Source organism: Silene latifolia, chromosome 9 (genome assembly GCF_048544455.1).
Source record: "Silene latifolia isolate original U9 population chromosome 9, ASM4854445v1, whole genome shotgun sequence".
In the NCBI taxonomy this organism is placed as follows: Eukaryota; Viridiplantae; Streptophyta; class Magnoliopsida; order Caryophyllales; family Caryophyllaceae; genus Silene; species Silene latifolia.
The window spans coordinates 52,248,632-52,259,382 of record NC_133534.1 but is presented as its reverse complement, the minus strand read 5'-3'; the positions used below and the strand labels follow the sequence as shown (position 1 = coordinate 52,259,382).

The 10,751-nt window shown below is 41.7% G+C and overlaps 1 protein-coding gene across 1 annotated transcript; it reads right to left on the bottom strand.

Annotated features, from left to right (window-relative positions):
* Positions 1–5,739: 5,739 nt before the first annotated feature.
* On the bottom strand, positions 5,740–7,673 carry LOC141601035 (uncharacterized). Its single transcript, XM_074421297.1, has 4 exons — positions 7,040–7,673; positions 6,774–6,886; positions 6,194–6,659; positions 5,740–6,101 (listed from the first exon to the last, which is right to left on the bottom strand). Exons 1-4 carry the CDS (start codon positions 7,671–7,673, stop codon positions 5,740–5,742), a joined length of 1,575 nt encoding a protein of 524 aa, XP_074277398.1.
* Positions 7,674–10,751: the final 3,078 nt, after the last annotated feature.

Sequence of the window (10,751 nt, the reverse complement as noted above, 5' to 3'; positions counted from 1 at the left end):
AAAAGCATGTTTTTGTATTGTTTTTCAATTTTTTCAATTTTTTTTTGATGGAAAAGGAAATAAAAAACAATGCAAACGGAAATGCAATAAACATGTAAACAAAAGTGTAACAAAAATGCAGATGGATGCAAACAGACAGATGCATACCCTCCCCAAACCAAATCACACAATGCCCCTATTGTGATCAGCAAACAACAACAACATCAAAATATATGGGAGAAGGGGGTACGCAAAACGAGATGAAATACAAATGAAGCAAAGAAAGAAAAAGGACTCACAAGATAGAGCACGTAAGAGACCTCCCCAAACCAGTCAACAACAAGGGGAGGTCGTAGCCAGCTGCTACTAGTCGTCGCCCGCCTCGTAGTCGGTGTCCTCCTCCTCCCCAGTTGTGTCCTCCGTAGTAGTAGGGCGAGGGTAACCGTCAAAAGGGTAGAGGTAGTAAGACGGATGTGGCCACCTAGCTAGTGGCAACCATCCGTCACGGGCGTAGCGGTCGTAGACAGGAAAGTCAGCTAGGGCCTGATTCAGTTCCATCCTAGTTGTACGTCTGCACATGTCAAGTAGAAGGTGATCTCGTCCCGCCTGATCCATGACCGGCGGGGCGATAAAGGGAGGTGGACAAATAAAGTGGGCCGGGTAAACCGGCTCTGGTCCAGGCTGAATCTCACCAGTCGTGGAGGGTGTAGTGCGCGGAGATGTATGTGGGGCCCGAGAAGCCTGGCCCTGCTTCCTAGCAGTGGGAGCATTCCGCTGTTGCCTAGGAGCGGGAATGGAATACTCCATAAGGTAGGATGGGATAGGTGGGCGACGTCCTCTTCCCTCTACGCGCGGAAGAGGTACCAAAGGAGGTAAGGTGGTGCAAGGTAAAGTCAGAGAAGGGTACGTGGAGATCTTCCACGTACGGTCAGATGAGAACCATTTCACGTCAATTATATAAGGAATGTTCATTAAGAAAAGGCTGTCTAGAGTGGCTGGATCCTCATGACCTAGAGGCATCATGCCTCGGGGGAAGTCGGGAAAAAGTCGGCGGGCTAAGTGAGTGACTAACCCGCCACAGACAACAGTAGATAAATTCCCATCCCCGATGTTCTGAAAGTGATGGGCTGTCCTAGAGGCAATGTTGAGGACAAAGGGAGAACCACTATCAATGTTTAAGTACCCACCCAAGATATTCAACTCATCTTTATTAACATTGTTAGACTCTTTTCGACCAAAGATGGTGTTACCGACCGAAACCAGAAACGAACAGGAGGGTGGTGTACAAACTGACTCCTTTTACGGCCCTCAAAGTTATCCGAAATGGCCCCCCCACATAAGTCGGTCCACTTTCCTAGGTGAGTTGTGCTCCCCCTCACTATATAACCAAGATAGCCGCCAAAAGCAGCTAAGGACATAGCAAATTCCTGGTTGAAAAGACGGAAATAAATACAATTTCCGGAGGGTTCCTTGTCATAGTCTCCTGCGTAGTAATGAAAAGAGCTGAAAAACTTAAGTGTTGGCACGAGATAAGTATACTCACGCATAGTGGCCAGCCCCATCATACCCGTCCCATTTAGGAGGTCAAAAACAGGTTGATAAAAACCCAAGGTAAGCAAACTCTCCCGGTCTAGAAAGCGGGTCGGGGTAATACTAAGACGAGTAAGCATAATAAAACGGTCTCTTTGAGCCTTTGTCGTGAAATGTACCTCAGGATAGTCAGGTAGACTATCAATGGCCTCATGAATTACCAAATCAGTAATTGGTAATTGTGAACCTTGACCGCTGCTGCCGCTCGTGTCGCGGCTAGAAGACTGCCCAGCTGTACATCTCCTCTTACCTTCCATAATTTCTGAAATTTTCGCGAATATAGAGCACAGTTAGAATGAATAAATTCGACTGCCATCTAATATTGACAATATGTGAGCCTACACTACTCCAAGTTACGTTAAAAGCACATTTCAAATTGCTATTTGAAACTGAAAATCAGAGATAGGCCACATGATATCCCATAAAACGCGGCCATAAAATCCCATATGATATCCCATAAAACGCAGCCATATTCCACACAAGCCGCGACCGAAAAATTGCACACAAAATTTCGTTCTGAAATCGTTCTAAAGACCACCCTTGACCGTTTTTTTTTTCAAATTGAATCATCCAAGAGGGTATACTAACCAAATTAGACAAGGTTAGATCACAAAAATCAGAAAAATCCCAAATTATAAACCCTAATTTCGAAGATTGACAATGGCAAATAGGGTTATTAAGCAAGAAGCACGTGAATTGATCAAAAGAATCAAAAATCCCCAAATTATAGAACCCTAGTTTCGAAAATTAGCATTCGAAATTGGGTAAAAATGGCTAAAAACAAGGGTAAAATGAAAAGGAAACTTACTTGTGCGTAGATGAGACGGAAAATAGGAGGAATTAACACCAAAAACAAGTAAGAAAAATGAAGAAGAGAGGAGTGGAAGTGACGATGCGGCTGCTGCGTTCGTCCGCTCTTTCCCTTCTTCTTTTTTTCTTCCTTTTTGTTGTTGTGTTATGAATGAATGAAATAATAAGTAAATAGACTTATTACTTAAAACAAAAACACGCTGCTATTTTTTCAAATTTTAGTCGATCGACTATTTGACTGGTCGATTGACTTTTTTAACACTTGGGCATTCAATTTTGGTCGATCGACTTAACTTTCGGTCGATCAACTTTTCCATTCATTCTGCTTATGATTTTGGTCGATCGACTATTTAGTCTAGTCGATCGTTTTTTTCTTACCTGAACAGCAGCGTGTTTTTCTCCTTTTTGACCGTCCACTATAGGCAAAGTCGCACACACAAACTGCAAGAGCACTTGTTGACAGAACTTGAACTAAAAAGCAATAAAAGCACACACACAAGAAAATTAAAAAGTTCAAAAACAAAATTGCAAGAATGTATACAATCCGGGTTGCCTTCTGGTCAGCGCTAGTTTTTAAGGTCCCGCTCGACCTTTGTTACCTCAGTCTTCAGGTTCAGAAATTGGGTCGAAATACAGCAATTCGACCACTCCAACAAAGTCGTTAGCACCGTAATAGTGCTTCACTTGGTGACCATTTACCTTAAACTTTTATCCCGCGGAGTTCTTTAGCTCAACTGACCCGAATTTGGAAACATTTGTTACCGTGTAGGGGCCGCTTCACATGGACTTTAGCTTACCAGGAAATAATCAAGTCGGGAATTGAATAGCCGTACTCGCTCCCCGGCCTGAAACTCGCGCGGTAGGATCTTCTTATCGTGCCACCTCTTGGTTTTCTCCTTGTAGATGCAGGCGCTGTCATAGGCATTTAGCCTAAACTCTTCTAGCTTATCTAGCTGCAATAAGCGTTTCTCACCACACAAATTAGCATCAAAATTCAATTCACAAATTGCCCACCATGCCTTATGCTCCAACTCTACAAGCAAATGATAAGACTTACCATAGACTAATCGATACGGTGATGCACCAATTGGCGTCTTAAAAGCAATCCTATATGCCCATAAAGTGTCATCTAATTTCATACTCCAATCTTTTCGTGATTTAGAAACAACTTTTGCTAAAAATTTTTTTAGCTCCCGATTGGAGACCTCTACTTGACCACTAGTTTGAGGATGATACCCTAAACCCCTACAATGTTCAATACCATATTTAGTCAGTAAAGTAGTAAGTTGTTTCTCTTTAAAATGCATACCTCCATCGCTAATGATAACCCGAGAGACACCAAAACAAGGAAAAATCACCTTTTTGAAAAGTTGGATGACAGTCTTTGCATCACAATGGACCGAAGCAATGGCCTCTACCCACTTAGACACGTAATCAATAGCTACTAGAATATATTTGTTACCCTTGCTGGACGGAAATGGACCTTGATAATCAATGCCCCAGACATCGAAAATTCCTACCTCGAAAATGCCAACTTGAGGCATCTCATGTCTCCTTGAAATGTTTCCCATCCACTGACACGCATCACAACCTACAACAAAATCTTTAGCATCTTTAAACATGGATGGCCAATAAAAACCAGACAAAAGTACCTTAGGCACAACCCTAGAGGGACCGTGGTGACCGCCATAAGAGGAAGAATGACATGCTTCTAGGATAGCTTCGGTCTCCCACTGCGGTATACACCTCCTATTAAGTCCATCAGCACATTCCTTGAACAGATAAGGGTCATCCCAGAAATACTGCTTTACATCGTGAAGGAACCGCTTCCTCTGCTGATATGACATATCGGGAGGTAATAAACTACCTACAATAAAATTAGCATAATCAGCATACCAAGGAGTTTCAGCATTAGAAATAGCTAGTAAAATATCATCGGGAAAGGAGTCATTAATAGGGAGAACATCTCCCTCATTTTGCAGCTCTAGTCGAGATAAATGGTCAGCAACAAGGTTTTCAGAGCCTTTCTTGTCTCGAATCTCCAAATCAAACTCCTGAATCAGGAGTATCCATCTCAATAGTCGCGGCTTGGCGTCTTTCTTAACAAGAAGATGCCCTAAAGCAGTGTGATCGGTAAAAACAATCAGCTTGGACCCGAGTAGTTAGGACCTAAACTTCTCTAGTGCATATACTACAGCCAGCATCTCCTTCTCAGTAGTAGCATAATTAACCTGAGTCTCATCCAATGTTCGGCTAGCATAGTAAATAGCACTCAAAGACTTGTCTTTCCTTTGGCCTAACACCCCGCCAACTGCATAATCGCTGGCATCACACATTATCTCGAATGGCAGCTCCCAATCTGGAGCTTGAATAATCGGTGTTGTGATCAAGGCCCGCTTTAACCTGTTAAAAGCAGATAGACACTCATAAGAAAATTCAAAAGGAACATCTTTAATTAGCAATCGTGTAAGTGGTTTAGCAATTTTAGAAAAGTCCTTGATGAACCGGCGATAAAAGACAGCGTGACAAAGGAAACTCCTAACTCATTTGACGTTAACAGGAGGTGGTAATTGCTCAATCACTTGCACTTTTGCTCTGTCAACCTGTATACCCTTATCAGAAACTAAGTGACCAAGGACAACTCCCTCGTTGACCATAAAATGGTACTTTTCCCAGTTCAACACTAGATTAACCTCAATACATCTCTGCAAAAGCTTATCAAGGTTAGACAAACAAGAAGAGAAATCAGACCCATAGACGCTGAAATCGTCCATAAAAACCTCCATGATAGACTCTATATACTCGGAAAATATTCCCATCATGCACCTTTGAAAGGTAGCTGGGCATTACACAAACCAAATAGCATCCTGCGATATGCATAAACACCATAGGGACAAGTAAAAGTCGTTTTCTCCTGATCATTCGGATGGATAGGGATCTGAAAGAACCCTGAGTATCCATCTAGATAACAGAAAAACTTATGGGAAGCTAATCTCTCTAACATCTGGTCAATAAAGGGAAGGGGGAAATGATCTTTCTTAGTTGCGGCATCTAATTGTCTATAATCTATGCACATCCGCCAACCAGTCACAGTTCTAGTCGGTATTAATTCATTCTTATCATTTTTAATCACTGTAGTTCCTCCATTCTTCGGAACTACATGAACTGGGCTCACCCACTTAGAGTCAGAGATAGAATAAATTATACCTGCATCAAGAAGTTTCATTACCTCTTTCCTTACCATATTCTGCATGTTTTGATTCAACTTGCGTAAACCCTGTGCATGAGGCTTATGACCTTCATCAGGTTAATCCGATGCATACAGAAATCTGGACTAATACCTGTCAAGTCATCTAAACTTTATCCTATAGCCTTCTTATTCTTTCTCAGAACACCCAACAAATCGGCGAGTTGGCTATCATCAAACTTGGAACTAACAATAACTGGATACTGTTCATGGTCATCGAGAAAGACATACTTAAGGTGGGAGGGGAGAGGTTTGAGCTCCGGTTTCTTTACCTCAACAGCATAGGAGGTCTCCATTATCGCATTTACCATCTCACCTTTCTCAATAGTGAACTCCCTACCTTTAAGAGCAGCTTTCATTGTCTCGTAATCAACCTGCTCATCTTCTGCAAAATCATCAAGAGCTATCAAAACTTCTAACGGGTCCCCAAGGAGGGATCTCGTCCAATAATCAAACATAGATTCATCTACAATGTCTACAGCATAACATGTATCCTCTATCATAGGCTTAGCCAGCGTGCTAGCCAAATTAAAGTAACCTTATCATCCCCTACCTCGAGAGTCAAACGTCCCTTTTTGACATCAATAATGGCTCCTGCAGTATGCAAGAATGGCCTACCCAAAATTATGGGAATCTGAGTATCCTCGGGCATATCCAATACAATGAAATCAACAGGTATAAAGAACTTACCTATCTTAACAGGGACATCCTCTAATACACCTAGAGGTCGCTTGACTGTTCGGTCAACCATTTGTAGGGTAACATTGGTAACTTTAAGATGCCCCATATTCAGTTTCTCGCAAACCGAATATGGCATGACACTGACACTGGCACCCAAATCATATAGAGCTTTATCTATTACATGAGTGCCTATTGTACAAGGAATTGAAAAACTACCAGGATCCTTCAATTTTAGTGGAGACTTGCTTTGTAGGAGTGCACTACACTCTTCTGTAAAAGCAATCGTCTCTACCTCGTTAAAGCTCCTCTTATGGGTCAAGATGTCCTTCATAAACTTAGCATAAGAGGGTACCTGGGTAATTAGTTCGGTAAAAGGTAGAGTTACCTGAAGATTTTTGACGACCTCCAAGAATTTACCGAATTGTCGTTCGACTTTTGTGTTCTTTAGGCGCCCTGGAAAACGAACCTTGATAACGATTGGCGAGTCAGCAACTTTACTCTTCCCTTTGTCAGAAATAGACGCCTTATCAGCAGTAGAAGGCGTTCCAATAGCAATAGACGACGGATCAGCAACCTCGTCTAGCGAAAAAGTCGATCGACCAATTAAATCAGTCGATCGACCACTTTTTTCATTCGATCGACCACTTTCTTCAGTCGATCGACTATTTTCAGTCTCGCCATTTTTCTGTTCAGCAGTTTTAGTCGATCGACCACTAATTTCAGTCGATCGACTTTTTTCAGGTATTACAGCATCTTCGTCCGCTGCTTTTTCTTCCGCATCCACATCTAACTCCTCAATTATGACCTCTTCAACACTCTCAGGCATCACGTGTCCATCATAGGTAAGACCGCTTCGAAAATGAATCGCATTAGCCGTGTCATGTGGCTTCTCAGGCTGAGACGACAGTATACCTGGTTGTCTACTTGAAGTGAATAGTTGGATAATTTGATTGTCCAACATCTTGTTATGCGTCATCAACTGAGTGATAAGTGCCTCTTGTTTTTGTGAGGCTGCCATCTGTTGCTGAAGCATGGCCTTAATGTCAGATAGGTCATTATTTGGATGTTGTTGACCTCCTTGATTGTTCCTCTGATAACCACCTTGTGGTTGATTTCCCCGATTCTGAGGAGTAGTGCATGTCTGATTTGGACCTTGTGGCGGCGGTGGTGGAGTTGGGTTAAGAACATTCTGACTTCGATAGGAGAAATTAGGATGCTCCTTAGTCCTCTCATTGTAGAAATTGGAGTATGGTGTTCCTTGTTTGAAGGACTGGAAGGCGTGAACCTGCTCCAAGGGACTCAGGCACTCAACTGCACCATGTCCTGCAATACCACATCGCTCACAAGATGTTTCCTGCTGGGTCATGGCATGAACTGTCTGCTGGTTCCCTAAAGACTGGGTTGTCTTAAGTTCGGCAATCTAAGCAATTAATGTCTCTAGCTGAGTTGCAACAGCTCCATCAGATGAACTTCCTCCTCTCGTACTACCTCTAGGGTTCCCATATTTTGTAGTATGGATAGCTATTTGGTCAATTAGTTTCCAGGCATTATTATCATTTGTGTTGTCTTGGAATCTCCTGTTAGCTGAGGAATCAAGTAATGCCCGGTGGTCATCATATAGTCCATTGTAGAACTGGTTGCAGAGAAAACACTTCTCAAACCCATGGTGAGGAACTGAACGAACCAATCTCTTAAAACGAATCTATGGCTCGTTTAAGTCTTTAGTTGGGCCTTGTTTGAAGCTAGTAATTTGATTTCTCAAGGCATTCGTCTTCTGGGGCGAAAAATATCTCTTGTAGAAGGCAAGAGCTAATCTGTTCTAGTCGGTTACCTCCTGATCTTCCATGTCTAAATCACGCAGCCACTCTGCAACACCGTCTCGCAGAAAGAATAGGAAGAGCACCTGTTTTACTTGGTCCTGGATCACCCCAGCAGTCAAGGGTATAGAGCAGCAGTAAGTAACGAATCTCTCCATATGTGTAGCAGGGTCTTCCGTGGCTCCCCCTCCAAACAGATTTCTCTCTACCAAATTAATGTAGAATGGCTTTATCTGCGAAAGTCCCGTTATCTGTTGTATGGAGTTTGAATCCCTTAGGAATGGATGCAAGGGTGGGCTCTGAGTGACTTGCTAACGTAGGCATGATTGTAGCAGCTGCAGAAGTAGAAGTGTCTTCTTGAAACGACTGATTTTCTGCAATAAAACTGGTGTAAGCGGCTTCAAGCGTACTCAAGTCTTATGCTTGGCGGACTTCCTTCCAAAAACTTCGTCTAGCTCGAAATGTCTTTTCTAGTTCAGAATCGTATGGTACGAGTTCGAGCCTGTGAGACCTGGGCATAAACGAAACACTAAATAAAGGAATGAGAACAGTCTCAAAGAACTAATGTCCCCTGAGACAAGACAAACTAAATAAACAAATAGAGAAATGTTGCTTCCCCGGCAACGGCGCCAAAATTTGACAGGCTAAATCGCATACCTATCAAAGATAAACCAACTGGCCTAAACTAATGCAGTAGAGGAAGTCGGGATCGTATCCACAGGGAGACAATTTGTTTTATTTGCTTAACTAAAGTCTGTCTGAGTAACCAAATTGGAAGTTTGTTTTGTTGATTTAACTAAACAAATAAAACTGAAAGTAAAGCAGCAAAATGTAGAAATCGAGTATAGAAATATAAGGGAAAATAGCTAGGGTTTCCGTTTCACTATGGTCTAATAACGGTCTGAAGGTAGGGTCAAAGGCTTGGTCTAATTACGGTCTGAAGGGCAGTGATAAGGACCTCTCGGTCCGCTAATCACCCTAGAAACTTTCTAGTATGCTCTCGCTCTATTTAAAGTATTCTATTGTTCGTAGCAGATCTCACTCTTTCCAATCTCTCGATCTAGGTCGGAGTTTATTATCATATTAAAATATCTAGCTGCATGCATTCAACTAATTAAATAGGAATTAAATGCTACGATTAACAATTCAGACGAATAATTATTCCAAATCTAAAACCTAATTAAAAACCGTCATTCAACCATAGATCCCCTAAATCCTAGCATGAAGAAATTAGCTACTCATGATTGAACTAATAAAATTAACAAGCATAATAATAACAAAATTAAACATGATTAAAGTATGAGAATAACAATTAAGCATATAAATGAAGCAAGGACAAAGAAGAGCAAATTGAATAAAGAAAATAATAATTGAAGAATGAAAGATTAATTAAATTACCGAAAGAAAGAAGATTGATTACAAGTTTCAGATCTGAATTCCAAGCATAAAGCAACGTATGAAAGAGTGTTTAACTGTGTAAAAAGATAACCTAAAATTGTTCTCATCTATCCTTTATATAACAATAGCCAAAAATTATTACTAAACAACTAATGGGCCGATTAACTTATTAACCAAAAACGGCCTGGTAAGTGAAAATAGTCGATCGACCAGAAAACACTCGATCGACCAAATCCTCAAGGAAAACTAGTCGATCGACTAGATAAATCAGTCGATCGACTTTTTCAGTAGACAGCAGCACTTAGCCTTCTCTTCACGCGCTTCCCTGACGACCGTTTCCGAGCTCCAACTTCACTAACGTCTCAACTTCAACTCCGAGGGCAGAATTTGGCTTGCTTTCACTCCTCTTGGGCCAACAACCTGCAAAATGCATAGTACGGCCGAAGTAACCGAAAACAAGGGAGAATAGTAGCTTACGCTACCCAAAATAGCATAAAATGCGTGCAGAAGAGTAAAGTAAACATATGAAAAAAGCACGCATCAACTTATGTGGCAGAACCTAAAATGGAGACAGATCAAGTAATTTTAGACCCCGAGTATCCTGACAGGCATGTACTGGTAGGATCTGATGTCCCTGACAATATCAGACCAGAACTAGTAAGTTTTCTTAAAGATAAATTTTCTTGTTTTGCCTGGTCCTACTTTGATATGACTGGTATAGACGCCAATATTATTACCCATAAACTCAATATTGACAAAACATTTAAGCCTGTGCAACAGAAAAGAAGGAAGTTTGCCCCTGAACGCAACTCTATTATTAATGAAGAAGTGGACAAACTGCTAGATATTAGAATGATCAGAGAAGTCATGTACCCTGAATGGCTAGCAAACCTGGTTGTGGTACAAAAGAAAAATGGCAAGTGGAGAGTTTGTGTAGACTACACAGACCTGAACAAGGCCTGCCCAAAAGACCCATTCCCACTTCCTCATATAGATGCAATGGTAGATGCCACAACAGGCCATGAACTCTTGACATTTATGGATGCCTCAAGTGGGTTCAACCAGATTAAGATGCAGCCAACTGACCAGGAATACACTGTATTCATCACGGAAAGGGGTATATATTGTTACACAGCAATGCCCTTTGGCCTGAAGAATGCAGGGGCAACCTACCAACGCCTGGTCACATGATGTTCAAAGATCAAATAGGTGATATAATGGAGGTCTAT